Below are 24,750 nucleotides of genomic sequence, written 5' to 3'. Positions count from 1 at the left end.
ATGCTCTCCTTGCCTTTTCACAGCCTTAGCTACTCTCCTCCAAAAGCCAATAACATGAACATTAGCAAAACTGTGTATTTTAAAACCAAATTCAAGGCTCTCTTGGGCCTCGGTCTTCACAAGCATTTTGAACACCACAACAACAGACCATAAAATAAATAAAGGGCTTGGTACTGGTGCCAGAGTTATAACAAAGGCCCTGCAATTCCCACTGGAAATGAAAGAATTAAATCTGTGAAAGTGAGCTCTTCCCCTGCTGGCCCAAGGACACAAGCCAAATTTCATTGAGCAAGGCACCACTGAAGAACGAAAGAACATCAGCAAAATCTGCTGTGCAGCTGGCTGAACATGTTGTGAAGCTGTGAGTATGAGCTGAGGAGAAGACTGGGGTAGGACTGGGAGGGACACATCACTTCTCATTCCCTCACAATGGTAGTCAGTTTAGCATATGCATCTGTGTTGAAAGAAATTGCTGAAAGTTTTGCCTAATTCTCTTCATTGTCATCTTGGCCTAAACCCTCTCCTCTGACATTCTGCTCTCCCAGTCTCCATTCTTCCTCATAGTTTTCCCCATAGTCACTACAAGCTGCCCCTTGAATTGCCAAGCATTATTTCTCCTTTGTTTTTCATAAGGATGTCGAAGCAGATGGACTTTAGTGTCAGTGACAGATTCCCCTTCTATCACAAGCAATGTCCTAATCTTTTCTATAAAATTATCAAGTTTCATCTTAAAATAAACTAGAGTTTTCAACCCATTACTTTCATGGAATATTATTCCAGAACTTATTGTTCTAATAATCAGGAACCTTCTTTTACTACCCAGCCTAACTTCATTCATGAGCAGTTTATATTTGCTTTTTTTTTCTCCAACATTGTCCTGTATCTTAAATAATTTCATCCCTGATGGGTCTCCTACCTTGAATGTATTTATTAACAGCAATTAAATCCTTTCATAGTTTTCATTTTATTAGTGTGAACTACCCACATCTTTCAGGGTATTCTAATAAAGCACCCGCACTGGTGACATGACTAGCAGCTCATCTCCACCTGTTCCAGTCACGATTTACCTTTCATGAACATGGGTGTCAGCAACTGTATACAATATTCCACATGAAGTCTCAGAAGTATCTCAAGTGATAAACCCTAGACCACATTTGGTGTTTTCATGCATGCATGAGCTAGAGCTTCGCAAACCTTCTGTGATCATCAAGCATGCAAGATATTTTTCCTTATAATTAATTTCCAGTTGATGAACACCCAGCTGATAGAATTCCTGCTGTAAATTACTAGTTCTTAAAGGTACGCCCCTGCACTTTGTGCTACTGAATTTCATCCTAGTTATACTATTCCTATCCTCAAGGTCATCCAGTTCTTCTCATATTTATTCCACTAGTTTGCTTTCATGGTAATAACTCCCAAATCTCTTCCATCACCAAATTTCATTAACACGTTTCTACATTTTGTATCATTCTTGAATTGATTATTAAAATCAGCCTCAGACTAGTTCTTGAGGAACCTCAGCATTTTTTCTCTTCTTGTTCTCTGCTTCCTAGAAATATTCTCAGATACTTATATGGTCCTCATAACCCCATGTACATGAGTCCCTGAAATTTCATTAAAAACTCAGTCCAGAAATTTAGTCTTCCTGTCTTATATGTCTGTAAGTTTCATGAACACTTTGTTACAGTGTTACATAGAAATCATACAACATAGTAGCACTTATAGAGATCAACCCATCAATTTAGGTAAGAATTGAAGTTAAAATAAACCACATTAGAAGTATCCATGCATCTGCTTAATCTTTAACTTTTGATGCTTCTGGAAGACCAGGCCAGGCCCAAAGAGGGGCTAAGCAAATGGTGAGTTCAAAAGACTCTCAAACTAACATCCTCTGTGGATAGCTGGACCAGTACTGCAGTAACTAAAATGCGGTAAAAATACCTGGTTACAATTCCTGTCTTCCAATGAACTCCAGAATGTACAGCAGGCCTTGTAACACCTCTGAGCTCTGTATGCTGCTAGTCACCACCACCTATCTTCTCTTCCCACATGTGTGGAACATCTGGAAAACACTCTGAACCCTCACTAAGAACTAATACTCTATACATCAGGCCACCATATATCAGAAAATTCCCTCCCCCGAGAGCTCTCTAGGGCTGCCAGGTTTGTTTTAGGTGTAACTCAAACATCTTGTGACCAGGAATTCAAGATTTGTGCTGGTAGGAAGTAAGGACCCCCCCCGTTACGAACATCAGCAAAGTAATACAGTTCTTTGCCTGCATCTGATACTTCTGTGATTACAAAATGGGAAACTGAAGAAGGTCCTTGTATAACACTGCCTCTGCCCCAGTGCGTGGAATATTGAAATCTGAGGATTTAAATGCAGGAACAAGTAACTTCCTTTTCTTTTTACTTCCCTAGGAATGGCACAGTTGGGGGAACATGTTTCATTCAACTGTCACCTCTTCATCAGTAACACCCAATGTGTGGAAGGCCAATGAGGCAATTTCTCTAGCCAACTAAAGGAGAGAGAGAAGTCCTACCACTTACAAAAACTTACTGGAACAGGCCTGATTTCTTTTGGATGAAAATTTCATTACTTCAGCTCCTCTGCCTGTTGACCCCACAAGCAAAGTCTTCATCAATGACAGATCAGATGGGGCCAAGCCCAGCACAATCCTGGAACATGAAGTCACCACAAGCCTTACACACTTCTGTGGGGAATCCCAACAGTACTGGGTGCTAAGCAAGATTCTGCCAGGAACACCAGACAGAGCTTACGTTCTTGGCAGGACTCAGTTCTATATATAGGTAGATGACAGCATTGCTATGGTCGTCCTCAAAACAGGTTTCAAAATCTTCCCTGTCACAACAGCAAATGTCCTTGCCACAAGAAGACAACAGAACAATCCCCAAATTCTCTCAGAAACTAAACTAAAAAAACAACTACAAGCAACAATTACTTTCTCTACCTTTGGACATTTTTCACAGAAAACATAATGCTGCTTATCTAGAAGATATAAAAATCCTCTTACACAAACATAAATGATCAGTCTTTCTTTTTGCCCTTCCTGTCCATCTGCAGACAGACAGTTTTACTACTCACATTTAAGGGGAGGATCATGCTTCTGAACATTTAGTAGGACCCTGGTTGTTGTTATTCTATAGAATCTCCTCCAGCACCTCTCATTTTTTTTCAAGCAATAGAGCCATGCATCAGAACATACTCTGCTCTACAGTGTCATACTCAACAGCAGGCAATGAGATGTTTCAGTAACTTGTCACTCTCAAATATCTCCTATCCTGCTCTCAGGAGGTGATGAGTCTAAGCAGACATTATTATTAGAAGTAAAAATTCTATCACCAAAAATAAAAGCACAGAAATAAGAAAACTAATTTTATGGAGAGGCAGCACCAAGGTATTCCTATCCAACCTTTCTTGAATAGTTTAACATATGTTTATACCCACTTTGTTGGAAATGCAAAGAAGGAAAAAACAGATTTTAGAATTTAATAGCAGGCACCCCGCATTAAGACAGAGAGGCATTTTAGAAGCCCAATTTGACCAAAGAACAGCTTACATCACCAGATTAAGGAATAGCAAAGGAAGCCATGGCTTATGCTTTATACTGATCCAACAGGTCAGGTATTTAGGCAAACTATCTCCCTTCTGTGCCAACTAGTTGTTAAGGCAACCCACAGTTAGACAAAAATCCAGGTCTCTTTCTCTAGCGTCCTCTTATCTCCTCACACTCCTTCATAATGTGGCACTAAGTGTACATCCTCCATATTTTAACCAATATTAGCTGCTAGTCAAAACTCAAGGCAATATGCAGAAATCTCTCACCTCAAGTTTCCATGCTTTTGAAGAATCTGCAGCAAGTTAAACTGAAGTTCTGAGTCTGTTTTTCGAAGAAACAGCTCTCCTCCATCTCCAGTTTTCTTGTCAAGTTTTTTTGGCAACCTCTCCTTACAAGTAGTTTTCACCAAGTCAGAGAGCTTTGGCTTGTTTTTCACCTGGGTGTCCGAAAGACAGCCAACAGTTCTATCTAGCTCTTCATCTTCATCCACCTCTGCTTCTTCCTCACCTTCTGTGTCTGACTTGAGAGACAGCTTTGTTGGTTCTGATGTCCCTGTAGTAGAGGAGAAATCACTGATGCTGGATAAGAAAAAAAGAAGTAGGGAAGCCTGTCCTGCTATTTATACACTTTGGTTTACTTTTAAACTCTTTTCTGCTAGAAGGACAGATCACCACCATATTAGAATAGCATTTTAAGTATGGCAGCCCTTTATTATTCCTTCTGTCTTTCTGCTTGTGTATCAAACAGTTGAGAAGCCCCTTTTCCCAATATCAGTGAAGACTGACCAAGATTCTTGTCTTAACTTTACAAACAAACAAAAAAAAATATCAAAGAAACAAAGGCATTTTCCTGTATTTTATCCTGATTCTTACATATATACTGACATATATATGCACTCATACTTGACATATATACTCATTTTTTATATTTTTGTGTGTCAGAAAAGCCAAAGCTACGAAATCTAAACTTCAACATGTGCCAATAAAGATCACATACCTAGCACCAAATCACATACATAGCACCAAAAATTGTAACATACAATCTCTCCCACTGCAGTCAGTACTACATAGCTACTAGAAAGAGCTTAGATAATGGCTTCAGGAACAGACACTTGTGAGGATCATTCACCTCTGTACCCTTTTAAGTTTTTCCCACATCAGCTTGGATAAGAAGGCTTTCTCTCTTTCCAACAGCTTAGAGTTACTGCTGTGTAGGAGAACCAGCCTGGAAGGTCACAGGTTTTCATCTTTCTCTGAAAAGCTGGAGGACTATAGAGGCACATAAACTGTTGAATTCTTGTACCCAAAATGTAACTGCAAGCTCATCTTCAAGAAAACACTGATTACCTTTAGTCATGTACATGGGGATGTGGAATGGTGGCAATGAAATTCTAGGCACTAAGAAGGCAGGAATCTCAGAAGAGGAATGAAGTGAAAACTATTAACACTTGAAAACTATTAACTTCAACCTGTGAACCCCTCTAGGGACTACAATGGCCACAACAACTCCATTCACCCACATTTCAAATGAAAAGATCCTTGCTTGCTTGTTTTTCACTAGCTGCTCACCTAGGACTCTAGCCATGCATACCTGATGATCTTGTCCGTGCTGCTCTAGACTTGCCATGACATCGCCGGCGCTTCCGTAACTCCAGTGAAACAAGCTTTCTCTCATAAAAGAGAGCATGAGAGTCTACAGCTTCCAGCCTCATATCCAGTCTTCCATTAAGATCTGTTCTGGGAAGCATAATACAGAGACATCCTCAATCTTCCTTTATACTTCTCTCCTTGATGACACAAGAGACTTAGTAGATTAAATTTCTTCAAGAAACACTTTTCCTGACACAGGGAAGAAATACTTATGATCAGTCTAACTTGGCTCTATTTAAAGCCTACAAATGTTCGAAGGGAGTCTTGCAAGTACTTTACAGAATATCATCTCTCAAAGCCCCAAAACACATTTATCTAGTGTCATGCTTTCATGACTGAGCAGCACCTGTACATCATGCAGCAGCTCAAGGCACAATTAATATGGAAAATTGAAATTGCAAGAGTACAAAACAGTGGAGAGGAGTGGGAAGAGAGCACACAGATCGGAGTCCACTCTTCTGAACATTTTATATAGACAGCTTGTTCTTCACTGTTTGGTCAGAGATAAGAAATTTAACATGGAAAATGACAACCTTTCTACAAGTTTTGACTAAACCAATGGAGAAGGGGCCCTGCCAGATTCCTTAAGGGAGACAAACATAACTTTATGCCAGTGCACAAAGATCTTTATGATCTAAGTGGGAACATCCACAGAAATCTCCTGTTGCTCCATTTATTTTTTAGATCTAGCAAAGTGAATATATGGGTATATGAAGTCCAGAACCCTATGCATTATGGGATCTTTTGAGAGCGCTCAATGATGAGATTTATGAATATGGTAGGCATGCCAAAGTAGGAAGCCTAACAGGAGCAATTTTAAGGTCCAATCCAACAAAACTTAAGCTCTCCACATGCTGGGATATTCTTTGGTCACTGTATTTACTTTTCTAAAATTAGTTTGACAGATTTCAGGTAGAAAAGGTGTTGACCTTGGACTTGGAAGATGGAAGCTGTGGAAATCTAAATTTAGATTAAATCCTACTAAGTACAAATTATTTAATTAAGAAGCCATTTACCGGGATCTCCCAGTGATAAAGTCTCTTTTCATCTTGCCCCTACAAAGGGAAAAAAGGCAAAAATTACGTTCCTTTCTGGATCATCGACTGGATTAAAAAGCTTCCGAAGTCTTTTGTATGTACAATAAAAAGGCCAAATTTACAGAATCCCTTGTGAGTTCTATCTTAAAGGAGAAAAAAAAGGCTCCAAAAGAGGAAATCTGAGCAGCTGTTCTACAACTGATGCTTGCAGCTATATGGCTTAAATTGGAGAATGTGTCATTTGGAGCTACCCTCTAGACATATCCCTGAAAGTATACAGAAAAAAGAAATATTGTACAGTGCTGATGCAGGAAGAGCTTCTGTAAATATTGCTTCCTCAGTCAGCAACCTTATCCTTACTCTGCAGTTACTTTATTGTGGATCTCAAATCTGGATAAGAAAAACTGTTGAGAAAGAAGGGTGTTAAAACACAGTGAAAGATACTGCATACAGCTCTCAGCAGAAGTTCAGCTAGCAGCATGAACTGTCACTTCTACCCAAGCACAATCCAGAGAAAGAGGCATCAGATCATGCTTCCACAGGTCAAGAAATAGGGTTACTAAATCTCTGGAGTAAATTTCAGTGCTTACTTTATATGAGGACAAGCTCTAAGGTGACTTTAAATTTGAAACAAAAGGTAAATAAGGACCACCTATAATCCCTTCACAGAGAAACCTAGGTGCTTGAAGGTTCTTCATGTCTATAGTCATCTTTTTACTCCAATGACTCCCATGCCTTTTGTGTATTGTCTTTTTTGCACCTGGATTCATAAGCGCAACATGTGAAAACATGAGAAACCTTCATGGTCACTGGCACAGCAAAGAAAAGATGTACAACTATTACCAGCCTTGCAAATCACAGACCAGTGTTTATAACATTGGATAAGTGAGAAATCAATCCTTTTCATGCTGTTTGTGCCCTTTGCCTCCCTCCCGAATAGAAAAGCTTTCTACCTGTCCTGAAACAGACGTGTAGCCAACATGTAGTTCATTGATGTCTTGTGCTCTAAAAAGGATCTAGAAAAACAAAATACAAGATGTATCAAGATGACCTCAACACAGTGAAAGGCAATATAATACAGAAATCAATGATCTATAAAAAACATCCCAGAAGTGGATTGAGACAATATGCTGTACCATAACAGAAAAGAAGAAAGGAGGAGAGCTATCACTTCTCAGCTGAAGCTCCTGGTGAGGCAAGAGACACAGAGAAACATTACAGACTAGAAAAAAAAATTAGAAAAGCATAATATAGTATCATTCATGGGATATTGTGTTTACGGCCTAATGACAGAGTACACATTATGTGCAGGTCTAGGATGTAAAAGCAGAAAGCAGGAATGGATTATCTGAAGTGAAGACATTTTTATTCTGACAGAAAAACAACATCAGAAACAATGCTTGATAGCCTTCCATGAGATACAGTTAGGCAAAGCAGTAGCATCCTCAATACTAAAATAAACTCTACCAGAACCCTCAATATGTGTCCTTCTGATTGCTAAGCTGGTTGATCTACATATACCTAACACAGAATATCCCTCAACACAGAGCATCAGTGCAACACTGAGCCATCCTATTGGATTCTTATTCTTACCCATAAAGGTCCCACGTTAATGGGGTAGGGAATATCCGGATGAAGCCTCCTCTCCGTTCATTCTCCTCTCTCACTCGACGAAGTACTTTTATCTTGGAATAAAAAAAAAAGAAAAAAAAATAACCAGGAAAATACATACAATGAAAAATGAACCCTAGAAAAATCTCTAAGTTTCAGAGGACAAGACTATTACTGCAGTCCTGGGAGTGGGCTGGGTACACATGATATTTGTAAGCAATTTCATCTTCCATTTAAATTCTGAAGAAGTTTATCAGTGCTTGGAGCACATACGTATGCCTGGCACAACTGAAGGCAAGGGCAGTACCAGCAGTAAAACTCAGCAGTTCTATTTCAAAAATTATACTTCTTCTGTCATGTTTTTTATATACATGCACTTACTCTTTGCTGAGCAAATAACCCCACATATTGCATGAAAGCCAAGGTAAATAAAAGATATTTAATAGCCTACTTACCTCCTCCATAGAGAGACCTAGTACAGAGCTGCTTTGCCTTCCTGTTGCTTTTTCCCTGCCTGAGGTCACTGGGTTTTTAATTTCAGCATCACTGGCAGAGAGAGGACGAGTACGCTGCAGAGACAGTATGAATTCAGATTTTTCCCTTTTCCTCTCTCAACTTACTTTAAAAAAAGTTACATTCAAATTCCAGGATCCTGTTCCCAGCAGAATCTACGCTCCAGAGTACTACAGCCAGAATTCACAATTCCACACTCCAGCTGTTGAAGACTCTACACCCCAGCGGGCACTAAATGTAAGTATTCACACTCCTAGTTTTTAGCACAGCAGGACTCACAATTCAGGCATCAGTGCCAGTATTTACACCCTGGTCCCTTCCAGAAAAACATGAGACACACCCAAAAGCACCAAAGTCAGGATTTAATACAGAAAAATCCTCACCCAATTGGCACTAGAGCCAGTATTCACACTCACAGGCCCTAAATACACTTGGATTCACACCTCAATGGTACCAGAACCATGATTCTCTGTTCCATTTGTGTTGCTACACTAGAAGAACAGAACTGTAATCTACTGATGAGATAAAGCTGCAGGGAAAAAGTGAAAAATTCAGTTCACCACCTGTTATTCTTTTGTTACTATACTGCTGGATCTCAACTTGCTACTTCTCACACCTGACAGATCTTGTATATGTACACAGATACATCATGCAAATTTGCATACATATGCAAATTTTAAAAATAAGACATAATTTGCAGACAGTCTCTCCAAGTTCATTCTTAACCTGATAGGCAATCCTGATCAATTCTAACAAAGGACAGGAATTCAAAGTGTCTTCAAATAAGCAGGATTATAAAATCTTGAAATCCCAGCCAGACTGAAATCTTTGAACATGTTCTCAAGTACATTTTAGCTGGTCTTAGGCCCAGTTCAGATAAACCACCCCTGTAAAAGCAGCATTAAGAGTCTAGCTGAGGTCTCATGCCCTTATACAAAATTCAAATTTAGCACTATACTGAGCAAAGAATGCACAGAGAGCCTCCTTAATCAAGAAAAAAAGAGAAAAATATGACAGAAACATTGAGCTGGATAAACCCAGGGGAATATCCCATACTGCTCAGATACAAATAAACTCACGGCAAGATCAGGTTGTATCTTTATTCGTAAGGACTATTGGAATTGAATTCCATTCTTGGTTTCATTAGAAACCGCAAGCAGCTATTCAGAATCTGCAGATGAAGCAACTGCAAAATAGGCATTACACTAGAATGGGTTACGCTGCAGTGAATGGCACAGAAAGATCCAAAGAGAAAACAGACATAGCAGGTGCCAGCTGCAACATTTGTTAAGCCTAATGAAAACTGATTAAATAAAACAAGAGAAAATGAGACAATCTGGATGGAAAGGTAGAAGACACAAGCATTTGCAGAAGAAATAAAAATGTCAGTAGTCAAACAGGTTTGCTTGATGCTGTAGATGGTATTAAGTTGAAGGGCTTTTAGTCTTTCTTCCTAAGCTTTCCTCCATTTCAAAAGCACAGCTCAACAACTTTGCACAACAACTTCCTCTAAAATCTCCTGCTATGTAACCTCCTCTTAAAAAACATTTCCTGACACTACCATAACTATCATCATGTGAGAATTGCTGCTCAAAGAGAGTATTACAGAAAATTTTTCATCCTATCAGATGACCTCCTTTACTAAGGAAATACTTCAGTGAAATCATCTCCATTGTCTCGTTACAATGGAGATTATTTCATTGATTACAAACAGAAAATGTATGCCTATGTATTGGCAGCTCTGGCTCCTACCTGAGAACAAACCACAATACTGTCCAAATGCTAGAGAAAAACTTTAACTTTACTGAGCTTCCTGCACAAACATTTTTTTCAGTGTTTCACTTCAGAATTCTCTCTGGCTGTAGCACAGAAATGTCTCTAACTTCACAAAGATCTTGTTTCCTCTTTGACCCAGCTTATCTTTAAAGCATAGATAAATCCAACCACTTCGTTTTATCTCCAAATTCTGCAAGCATCTCTGGTTCCCACATCATGATTCTAATTATACTAAGCACTGACAGCTGTTGGCACAAAGACCCTTCCTATTCTCTATGAAACCTCATTATTCAATAAGACTCTTTTCTCTTAGCCTCAGCTAAACTTACACAGAATGACATAAACTGCAGTGCATAGAATTTATACGTTCTCAAGACAATTCCATCTGTCCCTACCTTTCTTCCTGCTGGGAAACCCCCAAAAAAAGGAGAATCATCACTATTACGTTCATGCAGGAAGCCCAGCAGCAAAATAATGCTTACCGTGTCCCCACACAGCCAGGTGCTTAGAATTGTAAACTAACATTGACTTGTCCATATGGCTTGCAAGGAGGGTGCCAAAAATGACGTGTAGAAAGGTGGATCAGTCTGACTTATGCTAAGGATAGTTCTATGTTTTTCCATTACCTTTAAGAAATCCTTATCTATATCTTCAGAATACCCTATTTTGACCCAGTTCACTCTCAAATTTTTGCAGTTTCCTTCAGATGACTATCTCACAGAAAATAATTACTTCTCTTACAGGGCCACCTGAATTTTGTCAATACAGAGTCACCTGTGCTATCCTTTTCATTCAGACTTATTCCATCCCCTGTAGTACACAAGACAAAAATTCCTCCTCCTCCTCCTCCTCCTCTCTTTTGGTGGGACACTCCTATTCGCTGCTGCTTTCACCAGCTCTTTGTTTTTGCACTTTCCTTTTCAATGACCTACTAAATCCAGAACACTGTGCTGCCACTGTCTTCATTATTTGAGGACCAGAGTGACAACTTTATCTTTAAACAACTATATCCTATTTAAAATGCACTTCGGAAATACCTGTAGACTTAAAAACTTGGAGGGATTTGACCCATCTGACCTTCATTCTCAGCATACCTCACCTACTGTTTTTTTTAAGCTGCTAGAACTGATGTAAATGTTATTCCAACCTTTGCTCTTGCCCACATGGAAACCATACACCAGTGCCTGTCCATCTCCTCTTTCCTTGTTGACTTCCCCCCGCACCAGACTACCAAGTTGTAAAATATATTTTGGGACCAATTGCACCAAAAGTATTGTACAAGGTAACATTTGAAATTGCATCCCTTATATCAGTGAAGGGAGCTGAGGGGTACTTACCAATCTGGTGTTTGCAGTTTGCAACTGTGCAGACACAGGACGCTGCAAAAGACAAACAAAGAGAATAAAAACCTTGTATTCTCCAAGACACTATCATCCCTGCCCAAGTTGCAGAGGAGTGGTGAGTACCCTAAAGCAAAAGGGTATTCTGAAGTCCAGATGTGCAGCTAACAGCTTCTATCATCTCGGTTCAGATCTTCCTCATATCCTCCACGAATGTATCCTGTCCCCATTCCAAACGCAGCACTAATCCTAACCTCAGATGTGCTCAACTGTGCAGAATGTGTCTGGACATACACATAATTTTCAAAAGCACACAGAAAAGAGCTCTGCAGAATGGATGAATGAACTCAACACTCATGACCAAAATTCATATTTTTGTAAGATAAGAGTCACCCAGAGGAAAATATTCAATAGCTACATATTAAGGAGAAACAGGTGTTGTCAAATAGAATTGTCCATAGAACACAGGGGGTAAAAAACTAGTAAAAATCCTGAAATTCCAGATGAAAAATCCTGAAAAATCTCAACACAATATTCCAGTTCTTGTGGAGAGTGCTCTTTAACATTCCACAACAGGTGTAGAAACATCAGCATGATATCAAAAAGTACCCTGTATTACTCATCTGGCATCAGGCCTACAAGCAAAACCATTTTAATGACAGGGGTAGATTCAAAATAAAACTATCATCATAACTGCTTAGATTTTTCTTGCTTTCAGTGGTATTCAGGCTGCCTTCCTCCTCTCCAATGACCAAGAGGAGCAAATGGTGTCAGAAAGGATTCTCAAGAGACCTATCTATCACTTCTAGCTGTACTACTGCCAAGTTCTTCTCTAGAGTTGGTCTATACAAAACAGGTCAAGGTCCCTTTATTGATTATGATTAATTGAAAGAGCTCCAACCCAAATCAACAATAAGTTACAAAGGAAGCAGCTAAATTGTCGATTTCCCTAGAGGAAGAAATGCTCAGAGAGTCAAACCAAAGAAATTGCACAAGGAACTTGCAGTCCAGTCTGGTGAAACTCAGAAAAAAGAGTAACTATCTCCTGATCAAGAATGCTGGTATCAGCATTTCTTTCCCAAGAAGCAGCTTTTACAATGATTAAAGATGGCCTACGTGAACTATCAAAACTTAAGACATCACGAAGGAGTTAAGAAAAAAGAGGTTCAAAGTACCCTTTGCAACTGAGACTGGGAACACAGTATCAAAGATCCAGCAATCTAAGATAAAATGCATTCAGCAAAGAGCAGGCCAAACCATTCCCCAACCATGGAGAGATCTGTACACCTATTTAGCCATGGGATTTCCATTTAGGTACTTAAGAAAAACATGCTATAAAACTTTATCACTGGATTAGAAGCCTGTTCATGGTAAACACAGGTGAGGGAGACACCTGTCCCAAAAGAAAAATTAATCCCATCTCATAACCACTTCTCTGTCATATGAATCTTTGCACGTTTCAACTGGCCAGGCCATACACCTATTTGTGGTTTTTTAAGCAAAATAAATCTGTAAGTTTAAAGCCTCCTTAAAATTCAATGCTTCCCAACAGCTCAATGTTCTGAGACTGTCTTGTGTAATTTTTTTCAGATAAAAGAGATCAGATCATCAGGATCTGATCACATTACTCTAAGAGAGAACGTTACTTTTTCTAGAATGGTTCCTAATTTATCTGACATACCTTTTGTCTGCCACAAAGAGCGACTTTATGGTCAGAGGGATCTGTATGAAACCATATCTATTAAATCAGCCTTAAAAGCTTTGGACTTAGCCATGCATCCTATAAATACTCAAATCTCACCTTACCAGCTATTCACCTCTCTCCTAGTGACTCAAAACTCCAAGTTTTACAAGAATCAAAATGTTGTAATTTCTGTGAGTTTTCCCTGTACCAAAATGGACAGTGTATTGGTACTCTGTCACCGAACAAAAATGACTTTTCACTTCCTAACTGAACTTGAGCTACACAGCCATGCTACAGGTCTCTCACAGGAGCATATGCATCAGCTGCAGAGTGTCAGGATACACCACTTGTCTATTTGCCTGAGAAGAAATGCATTTGAAAGTCCAAATGACATAGGGGATCTCCCTGCCTTTAGTGAGTGCTCCACTTCCACAGATATTTATGGAATCCATCTCATAGCCAAAAAGGATAGAGAACAATTGCCCTTCAGCACTGCAGTGCTAAGAAAGCACTATCTCAGCAGAAAAGGTAACTGGACAGTCACAGCAAGCCACATGACGCCTCAGTCCAAGGATCCACAGGAAAGGAAGTGAGAGATTCCAGGAGTGAACGAGAAAGAAGCCTTAAATGTCAAATGCAAAAAGCTCTTTATGACTAGAAGGAGGTCTTGGAGACATTCACAAAGCTCTAGGGTTCTGCAAGCTCGTTGCTCACAGCAAAACAAAAGTGGCTGAAGAGCCCATAGCTCTGGTGCATTCCTTGAGTCTCTTCTGTAGTTATGCCAGAAATCCAGATAACCTCACTCACTTGTTGGCGCTCTCACCTTGTGAGACAAATTCAATGAGAATGACTTTCCTGCTATCCCCTCAGCTCTGGCTTGTTGAAGTCACTTACCTGCAGCTTCTGGTATGTATTTCTCCTGACAGATTCAGATGAATGATAAATGGTCCGGCTTGACCGCTGGCCTGGATCCTGGCACACGAAGCCTGTGGGCATCAGAAGCCACATGAGAACTTTGAGACTGAAATACAAGCCTATCATTCCTGCTAATGATCTCTGTCTATACATGACCTTCCTGTCCCTGCCCAAGGACCAGAAAGGATGCTTTTCTTTTTCATACCATACTTTGTTTAATCCCAAACTTTACATTGCATTACATTTTTTGAATAAAACTGGAACTTGCTTCAAAACCAAGTACTTAAATCAATAAGATAGGTTACTGAATAGCAGCATAGAGTTAGGCTCCATTTCTTAAATAGCTGAGCAGGATACCTGATGACAATTCCGACTCTTCTAGTATTAGGGGTAAGTTACATCAAGTAAGTGAACCAAGATGTACCAGGGATGCCTAAAAGGTGCTGCGCACTAGACAGTCATGCAGCTTTCACAATCATGACTTCACTTCTAACATAGCCTAACCAGAACCCACACATTCAACCTAAAAAAATGTGTGAATACTGATTCTAAGGGCTAAACAGAAGTCACCAGCTAAAAAGAAAGAGTAGCGTCTTCAAATATCAAACTAGGGACTCTTAATACCACCTAAGCATCACAGACAGCCAGATTATTCTGAAGCTGAAGTGTCCACATATAACTTCCCAGTGCTAAATACAGTTGCTCTCCTTAAACAGAGTTCTCCTCTATCATACTCATCTAATAACATGCAGCTCATAAACCTACCTCTTACAGGTTTTAAAAGAGGGAAAGACTGAAGGAGCTTTTTGTTACACTCACCTACAAGACTGAACATATCCGAGAGCATGCTAGCTTTGATCTTCAGGTCCAAAGGAGCATCACTATCCCCACATGCAACAGAAGACAAGAGAAATTATTTGTCTGGCATTTAATGAGAGGAATGCATCAATATCCAAGATGTCTTCCAATATAGTTTCTTTGTATTGGTCCTTAACACAGACATGATCAGCATGGGAGGAAAACTAGGTGATTTTCACACACATAGATAAAAACAGAACAGCAACAGATTAATCCGTTTCTGTTTATCCTTTTTCACAGCTTCAGTCTTCTAATGCAGCAACCTATGGCCTTGTTTTAGCTCTGCTTGGCTAGAAACATTTTCTTTGAATGTATCTATGCTACATTTCATGGAACAGATAGAGGTTGCTGTCACAGAATTCTTAAAAACCATAATTACCTATGACTCTTCCACATAAAATCTTAAAATCAGATGGGTTAGTTCTAACGGATGGGAACAAATGATTAGGGGAAGTGATAGATATGAAGATATCAGACAGTGGGGACAGATGGGAAGCATCCATAATTTTATCCAGTGGAAAAATCAATGAATACTGTTCAGATCAGACAAAGTTTGATTCCTTGGGAGCAGAGAAATCAGCCATGTTCTACAATACAGTGATAGATGCCAACAGTTTGGACAAAGAAAATGGCAATCATAACAAAGTGGAGCAAAGGATGCAGATGCGAGTTAGAGTTTTAAGTAGTAAAAGATGCAAATAATTCAGGGTCTATGTATATGAGCACAAACCACCAAACCAGGAAATTAAATGTTGTGGAAACATTTGAGTTGCACCTGGAAACAAAATGGGTACTGTGGGAGCTAGGGTTATGAACAGTGTGTGAAAAAACATCTATGCAGGATAAAGGGGGGGGGGGGGGGGGGGGGGGGGGGGGGGGGAGTCAGATACGGCTATTCCAGGAACATTTAACTTAAAGCTTATTTATACCGTCATAACCAAAATATTATTTGCAGTACTGCAAAAGTGTATTGTGCATCTGTGCTCCTGTAAAATTAAACGGTAGTCCAGAAAACACATATAGTTGGAGATCTACAAAAATAAATCCTCAAGTTTCATTAGAGTGTGAGGATCAGCATAATGGCCAAGACAACACTCACTCTTTAGATTTTAGCTAAAGAGAGTACTAGACCAAAAATTTGAGCCCAAGCATACATCTACATACTCAAGTCAAGCATTATGCCTGAACTCTGCTTGGACTCCAAAATCTTAAAAGTTTCTACTCAGCCAAGCAGATTGAAACCCCACACAATAGTCTGGAGTGTTTCAAAATTCATCTATGATGGGAGATTATGAAGTGTTAACAATGATGACGGACTGTGGAGGAGAAATAATTAAAAAGAAAATGGAATCCCAACCGGGTTCTTTCAAAAACTATTGCTGCAATAAGTTTGTTTATGCAAAAGGAAAAGCAAAGGACTATCCTCTCTGTCAATTAGCAGTAGAACAAATACTCTGCAGGAATCATGAAATCATGCCCTCCTAGGACCACAAGTTTCAAGGACAACCATCTCTAGCAACAATCCCAGACTCATATTAAACTAAGAATCACTTACCAGGCCAGTGATGGGGATAGGTTCACTTCCAACAGCCAGGGCTTGAGAGTGTCATCAATAAGGACATCAAAACCATACAGCTCTGAAAACACAGTGGACACTGTAAATTTACCTTACTGCACCTTTAAACATTCAGGTAAGGTCCAACATTAGTCTCTATCAGGTCATTTCTATTTATATAATTTATGTTAAATCCAGTGAACTCTCTAGGGCTGAACAAATAATATCATTCCAGAGTGGGAAATTTCACTTCCTCAGAATCAAGATTAAATATAAGTTTGTGGGGGAACGAGGGAAGCAGAAATTGAGTCTTAGGAAAGTATTATATAGAAAAATAAACTCTTTTGCTGACCACAAACTGCAGTTCATGCAGAACTCTACTACTTGCTTCTACTTAGAATTGACACAAGTGCAGCAGGTCCAATCTACTTCTTCCACTGGATCCTGGAAACAATAGAACTTTGTTCTCCTTTTCACTTTTTAATCCCTATATTCATTGTTACAGTCAGCTATATAAAATCTTGTTTCTTTCAAGCATCAGCTTCTTTTCAATTATTACTGTATGTTTTTCTGCAGTATCCCCATGGGAATACAAGAGTCTTCTCCTCAGCAGCTCCATCTACATGGACAACCTCCCATAACTCTTTATCTTACTGACAGCTTGCCACTTTGTAGCAAACCTCCATAGAAATACTTTTTCCTTAGTTTCTAAAACATCCATAACATATTACATCTGCTAGATGTGTTCTGCTCTACACAGGTCAGATTGAAGCCAGCTTCCCGTTCCAATACTGATTTTACTATTTCACTCTATACACACGTTCTCTCTAGTTTGGAAAGAGTTCAAAGGATGCTACACAAAGACAACTGTAAATCAGAAGTTGGCATTAATGCAATTCCCTCCTCCAGCATTAAGAAATACAGATAATGATCATCAGGGCAATTTATGCACGTTTTTTCAAAGCACCGCAGAACAGGGTATTGGCAGAGAAGAAGGATTTCCATGGAATCAACCAGTTCCCTAGTGCCTGGAGTGAAAGCAGGAGAATTTCTTTGCCATGCTGCTTTCCTTGAATTCTGGCCTTGGCCTTTTGTCGCCTGCCTGACGTTGATGCTGGCTCCAGGGAGCTGGACTGCTTGACAAGATCTTCCTATGCAGACAGCTGTGCGAAAGCTCATGTAGGTTATAATGGCAAGTTAATAAGCTGTGGGGGGGACTTGGAAGGGGAGGAAATGGCAGCAGAGTGAGTATTGCCTGCTCACTTTCCTAGACTGTATAGCCAGACATTGAGTGGGAAGCAAAACAGCAGAGAGTTAAGGAGTTGGTTCACTCCAAAGAAATGAGGCTGAATCTACATTTGTCTCTCTTGCTCCCCAGATGGGAAAGGCTGTAGTAGAGGGAAAAGGAGGAGATGGGGATTATAAGCGTAAACATTAGCAAAGCATTTTGACCAGGAGAAACTTCTGGTGATTTTAATACATTATTTCAAAATACAAACTCAGGTTTGGTGAAGACCTGTGACTCTTCATGGCATAGCAAACTCCAGTGGACAGGCAACTCATGCCTGAGGCAGAGGAGCAATGAGTGGGTCTGTGGCAGCTGCTGGTCTGCAACCTCCCAACCCCAGTCAGGAAGCAGAGCATTTTGTTTTGACTAGCTGCTGCTTCTTTTGCTGCTGGCCATTCCTTTCCTCTGCCCCTCAAAGGACCTTTGCTAGTATTTTGGCTCCTCTGACTTTGTCCTCCTCTCCCACGCCTTTCTCCCTTCTAGACCTAGGGCTCTTTAAATGTCCCTCTATCCCACCCAGTTACTCACTCCACCCACTTTTTGAAAAACATATGGTAAATCTCTTGACCTTAGCTATCCCTGACCATGCTGCTGGTGCTTTACACTCCTTTCCCTTGTGTCTGCCTTGTTTATTAGGACACTAAGCTCTTCAGGGTATCCCTGTTGACCCAGTTCCATTGTTAAACACAGACATCTGATGCCATCTGCAATGCCTTAGGGTCCTCCTAGGAACACCACTGCTGCTCCATAATGCCCCAAGTGTCATGCATTCTAGGTCATATATACAAGCCCTTGACAGATGTCTCTGCTACCTCAGGGCATCAGGAGCTATGCAATACCCATGTTCTGGCAACAGAATCAAGCCTCACAAGTTCCCACATAAGGCTTAGCACAAAGGGGTTCTCAAGTCTGCCTGGGATACTAGGGCACAGACAGAAGATAAATTACCTGTGATTTCAACTATCCTAGAAATATCTCCTTGGCCCTCTTCCACATTTGGAAAATGCACTACCTAGATTAAACACAGAAGAAGTATCCGTTCTACTGTGAAACTCCTCCGTCATTTGTAAAAATAAATACACAGACAGCACTGAGATTTAGAGTCACATGAGCATAGCAAGATCGGTATATCCTCTGCAATTACCAACTTAAGCAAGACTAGTCTCTCTGCAGAGGGAAATGGCAAAGAAAACAGAATGACTGAAAGAGAAACACATGCCTCAGACTGTGGCAATGGTAGGTTTATGACAACCCACCTCACACCACTATTAAGGGGAGAACAGAACTAAGATATCAGATTTCCACAGCGCCTTCCCTTGCTCCCCTCCTCTTGCTACTACAATCCACAAAAGCATTTCACCCTCGCAGTTTGCTAAAGAGATTGGAGTTATATCAGGAGGTCCTGTCACCAAGACTCAGCAGAAACAGCCTGCCTCTCCCATCTAACCCCCACAGAGAAGTCACTGCTGACGGAGCTTCCCATCCTCCCAAGAGAAGGGCTAGCTTCAGACTGAAGTCTAACAGCAACAGTTCAGGCAGAGATTTTTTTTTGCCAATGTCATTATTTAAGACTAAGAGGAAGGCTAGAGACATGGTCTCAAGCTTTTTAGTTCTGGTAAACTATCATGTATTCCAAGTTTGGCTTATAATGCTGTCAAAGACTGCACTGGCACTCCCTTTTAGAAAATATCCCCAAAGAATTTGCTATTCTCTGTAAGTCTAGAAATTAAGTCACAAGTGATAGCCTGGTAGCACAAACAATGTTTTCATGATTTTGCATAGAATGAACTCAACTCCTAGAGGGTCGCTGTAATTCTGGTCTTTGTTTTCAGCTTGTTCACTGGGGAAAATGAAGATGCTTTACTGCAAAGTACATGTTCTGGAATTGAATGGAGGCAACCTGAGGTTATGAAGGGACACATATACACTGAAAAAAAGCTGCACAGTATGCAACTCTTCTGCTTTTGCAATAAAAAACAATCATCTCATTTTCATAGAATCACAGCATGGTTTGGGTTGGAAGGGACCTTAAAGATCATCTAGTTCCAACGTGGGCAGGGACACCTTCCACTAAACCAGGTTGCTCAAAGCCCCATCCAACCCAGCCTTGAACACTGCCAGGGAGGGGACGTCCACAGCTTCTCTGGGACACCTGTTCCAGTGCCTCCACACACTCACAGTGAAGAATTTCCTCCTGGTATCTAATCTAAATCTACCCTCTTTCAGTTTAAAACCATTACCCCTTGTCCTGTCACTACACTCCCTGATAAGGGGTCCCTCCCCATCTTTCCTGTAGGTCCCCTTTAGGTACTGAAAGGCCGCTATAAGGTCTCCCCAGAGCCTCCTCTTCTCCAGGCTGAATAACCCCAACTCCCTCAGACTGTCCTCATAAGGGAGGTGCGCCAGCCCCCTGATCGTGGCCTCCTCTGGACCCCCTTGAGCAGGTCCATGTCCTCCTTATGTTGGGGGCCCCAGAGCTGGACACAGCACTGCAGGTGGGGTCTCACCTGGAAAGCGGAGTAGAGGGGGAGAATCACCTCCCTTGACCTGCTGGTCACACTCCTCTTGATGCAGTTCAGGACACGGTTGGCTTCCTGGGCTGCAAGCGCACATTGATGGGTCATAGTCAGTTTTCCATCCACTAACACAAGTCCTTCTCCGCAGGGCTGCTCTCAATCCACTCGTTGCCTGTATTTGTGCTTGGGATTACCTCAACCAGAAGCATATTTACAGACATACCGAATGCAGGGAACTACACCTGTGCCACTGAAATTCAAGTCTTCCATTCTTCCTTCCTACTTTTTCTGTGTTTTATATAAAGGTATCCTGCAGACCATGCTTGTAGACAACATGTATCAAGGAGCTTCAGTTGGAAAAGGTAACTGTGCTACAAGCAGCTGCTTCAACTCTGGTAGAGCACATCTTAACAGCTATGGGGACATGAACAAATCTACACCTTGGGGACTATGACAGTCAGGTGCCAAATCATTCCTGTTACTCTACAGAAGGCCAGCATAACAGTTTAGGCTTTGATAAGCAAAAGGCCACACTGTGTCGTATCGAGTAGAATAGAAGCCTCAACTCTGGACATCAATGGTTTTGTGGAAAGTACTGATGCTGTAGTCTTGTGCGAGAATTTGCCTTGCACTCCAAGTAATACAGCTTAACTCCCTTTTTTAGAGAACTCTATTTTAACAGAGAAAGGCTTTATCTCTCAGTGTTATTACAGCAAAGAATCCAACAAGAGGGGACAGAATTATTCCACATGTTGGTGTTTTTGTCTACTTCATAAGATGCAGCCTGCACCTGCCAGAGTTTGTCATACTAGCTTGGCCAAATGTGTAATTACCTTACTTAGAAGCACTTTCTCCACAATAGGTAACCAGAGAAAGTCCACCACTTGTAAGGTGACTTCTCAACACTTTTTCCTTCTACTGAAGTCTGAAGGACACTTAGTCACATTCCCTATAAGTCTTCAGAACTGGATTAGTTTCAGGGTGCCTACACAGAATACCTCGAGTTGCAAGGGACCCATAAGTATCATCGAGTCCAACTCCCTTCTCCTCACAGGACTACCTAAAACTAAATCACATGACTAAGAGCATCATCCAGATGCTCTTTGAACTCTGTTAGGGTTGGTGTCATGACCACTTACTTGAGGATCCTGTTCCAGTGACTGACCACCCTCTCATTAAAGAACCTTTTCCTAATGTCCTATCTGAACTTCCCTGACACAGCTTCATTCCATTTCCTCGTGTCCTATCACTGGTCACCAGAGAGAGATCAGCACCACCCTCTCTGCTGCCTCCCTTGAGGAAGTTATAGAATGCGATGAGGTCACCTCTCAGCCTTCTCTTCTCCAAGCTGAACAAGCCAAGTGACCTCAACCACTCCTTGTAAGTCTTGCCCTCAAGACCTTCCACCATCTCGGTTGCCCTCCTTCTACATAAACCACTACTTTCTTTGGTGAAGAGAAGATTACAGTTGGGTTTGTCACCTATACCAAAATCAAACTCAGAACCATCCTTCTACTCTGAAGTCAGAAAAGCTAATACAGCCACCTTCAAGGCTAACATCAAAGAACAGGAGTTGTGGTGCAAACTGGGCTGCCTTTATAATCCTAATCTTACAGGGTAAATAAATTGTCACCCATGAAGAAGAAAGTTCAACTCAGTGTGTGAGATCATAGTAAGCTAAGAGATTAACATCCCAATAACCACCTTTGGACATCACTTCCCTTATGTCACTGAGGAACAGAAGAGTAGATATACTGCTACCTGTTCTTCAACAAACTTGGGTGGCCAAATTAAGAAAATGTAGTAGCAGGTAGATCAAAATAAAAGCCAGCTGACTCCATAGATACATGGGTACGTGAGGTGAAGGAGAGAAAGAGCATATTTCCTGACTTCATTAGCCCAAGTTCTTCTGATTTAAAGCTCTTAAACACCAATAACCTTAACCCCAAGCAAACTAGAAGACAAAAATAACCTGATGTTCCTCACTTCCATGTTCTCATCTATCTGCTTTACCTTAGGTCTTTACCTTAATGTCACTACAAGAACCAATGGCAGTAGACGATGGAAGGAAAAGCCAGGATTAACACAAATCCACTGATGATAAATTAACAATGCTCGTCATTTCTTTACGGCTGTTTTTGAAAGAGTTAATTCTTCCTAGGTCTGCCCCACCACCCTACGAAAAAACTGGTGCTATCAAGCTGAGAACAACTTCCTAAAGAAACCAGAAAGCAAGTTCTGCAGCAGCAGGGATTCTGACTCTTTCAGCTGAGCTCTGGATGCTAAATCATCACCAATCTGTTAGGTACCATTTAGAGCTATGAAGTGACAAATAAGGAAAATAGTGCAGGGATAGATCCTTACTCCTACAGGAGCTATCACTAGAAGACCTATCCCTTGAACTCATTTTACCCTTCAGGTTCAGCTCACAGTTTTGTTAAATTATGAAGATATAGTTATATTACAAAACCTACCTTGGCACACTGAATCATCAAAAGACCTGCCATGAAAGGTACAGGGCTCCTGAATCTGATGGTAGCCAAAGGACTCTAAGGACAACCTTTGTCAGATTCAAAATGGCATCTTTACATACTGGCTTTAAAGCAGTATTTGTGATTTAATGTCTAGCCAGAAGGTGGTAATTGTGCTGGAGTAATTCTCTAGAACAACATTACAAAGACTAGAGTAGAATACACATTAATTTAGACATATTTTTCTAGAAGCTTTTCAGACAAGGCCTACCTCTGTATCTGAATCTCAGATACAGGTTTCTGAAGTCTGAGATACTTTTCAAATGATCAGTCTTTCTCGGGACACACATGCAGCTTCATCGTTCACAGCTCAGAATGAAAAAAAAGGCTCTTTGGGAGCCTCTGCATGCTGCCTTGGAATCTTCATTCCCAGTTTTCTCCCTCACGTTAGCAGCTATGAACTCAGTCATTCTGAACACTTCCAGCTAGAAAAACTGTCTTTTGTACAACAGGGTTAAAAGTGGCACAACCAAAGAGCATCAGAAATAAGACACAAGGATGAAGAATGAGCCATACAGCATAAAAAGGGCAGTTCAAATCCTTGGGACAATGACCACCACTTAATTGTGGGGGAAGGTGGCAGAAAGTACTGAGTTCTGGAAATGCCTCAGGCTCCCTAGGGAAGCAGTATGGCTCCTACTTAAGCCCTCTTTCCTGGGAAGCTCTTAATTTATGTTTACGCTGAAATAAATGGAACAAAACAGTTTATTTGTGGGGGAGCATCTAAGAGGGTGGTTAGTGCAGCCCTGGGGAGGCAGCAGGAAGTGGGATAACCTCAGAGCCAGGCCCAGCAGAAAGTACATGAGGAACATTAGTTTCCACATACACAGCTCAGAGGAATCTAGAGACACAACTGAGGGAGGAAAAGGGAGAAGCAAAAAAAAGAGGCAGTTAAAGATTTTTGGTGTTCTTTTTTTTTTAATCCAGTTGTTGATATTTCTGGAGTAGCTGATAAACTCTCACTTCACTACAACTATTATCTAACTCAAATTCCCATGTATGCCAAGGTTCTCCAACTTTGAACAAAGGCATCAGTGAGTCAGGAGAAGCTAGGGGCAGAGAGGTAGCTAGTTCGGCAGGTAACTAAACAACATATCAGCCATGGCTCCCCCTTGATTCCTGACTGTCTCATCACCCCCACATATCCAAAAGATGACAGCATTTATGTTAAGAGTGTTGAAAGCTACAGAATTGTCAATATCCAAGTGCAATGCAAGGACCGCACAAATGGATTTACCTGTCACAGCTAGTTTAAATATAAGTCCCAATACCTAAACACAGGATAGCTTAAATCAAGCTTGGTCTTTGGTTTAAGCACTGACTGAGGCTAATTCTAGACCCATTTCCCCTGCCCCACGACTCCATCTTCATGCATGTATCCACATGAGAAAAGGGCAGCTAAGAGCAGGAGGAGGCCTCTTTAGGGAAGGTTGGGAAGCAGCCACTGGAAAGCGGGAGAAGGCACACTGTGGTACCAGCCGCTGCTTTCTGGACCTCGTCCCAGCATCTGCTGCCAGTGAGTTCTCAAATCCCTTTGCCAGCACATAGTTCTGCATCCAGCTTCTGCCAGAAATAGGCTTTGACGCCACCATGTGGTACTCTCACACAAGCACAAGCCCAGAAGCATTCACCACCACCGTCATTCTAGGCACTGCATTACACATCCCTCCCTAGTCCTCAGATGCATGTAGGACAATAATTCAGAACTACATTGGGCTAGATGGCTCAACAGAAAATATTAAATGCTCTAAATGGATGTTTAACTATTCACAACCATCCTTTGCAAGGGCACTAGTGGGTCAGTAGCTTCAACTTTCCAGCACTTCCCCCAGCTCCCTTTCAAGTCCCTTTTCATGATCCCATTTTCTACCATGAGAATCTGATGACCAACACTGG

The 24,750-nt window shown here is 40.9% G+C and overlaps 1 protein-coding gene across 10 annotated transcripts in view; it reads right to left on the bottom strand.

The window, feature by feature from the left end:
- The window catches only part of TTLL5 (tubulin tyrosine ligase like 5), a 143,154-nt gene that overhangs the window by 91,175 nt on the left and 27,229 nt on the right, over positions 1-24,750 (bottom strand). For 9 of the 10 annotated variants that reach the window (XR_012628920.1, XM_074868436.1, XM_074868440.1 and 6 more), the window contains 10 exons: positions 16,520-16,601; positions 14,926-14,987; positions 14,086-14,177; positions 11,505-11,546; positions 8,334-8,447; positions 7,861-7,952; positions 7,221-7,283; positions 6,247-6,285; positions 5,172-5,317; positions 3,848-4,133 (listed from right to left, as the gene is read on the bottom strand). Coding sequence is in view for 9 of the 10 variants with exons in the window: in XM_074868436.1 (XP_074724537.1) it covers positions 3,848-4,133; positions 5,172-5,317; positions 6,247-6,285; positions 7,221-7,283; positions 7,861-7,952; positions 8,334-8,447; positions 11,505-11,546; positions 14,086-14,177; positions 14,926-14,987; positions 16,520-16,601 (1,018 nt within the window). In the remaining variant the exon portion in view is untranslated. The remainder of the gene's footprint in view (positions 1-3,847; positions 4,134-5,171; positions 5,318-6,246; positions 6,286-7,220; positions 7,284-7,860; positions 7,953-8,333; positions 8,448-11,504; positions 11,547-14,085; positions 14,178-14,925; positions 14,988-16,519; positions 16,602-24,750) is intronic. The other variant, XM_074868437.1, reaches the window with a different exon arrangement.

This window comes from Strix uralensis, chromosome 4 (assembly GCF_047716275.1).
Source record: "Strix uralensis isolate ZFMK-TIS-50842 chromosome 4, bStrUra1, whole genome shotgun sequence".
Lineage (NCBI taxonomy): Eukaryota > Metazoa > Chordata > Aves > Strigiformes > Strigidae > Strix > Strix uralensis.
This window is presented reverse-complemented; position numbering and strand designations above follow the sequence as displayed.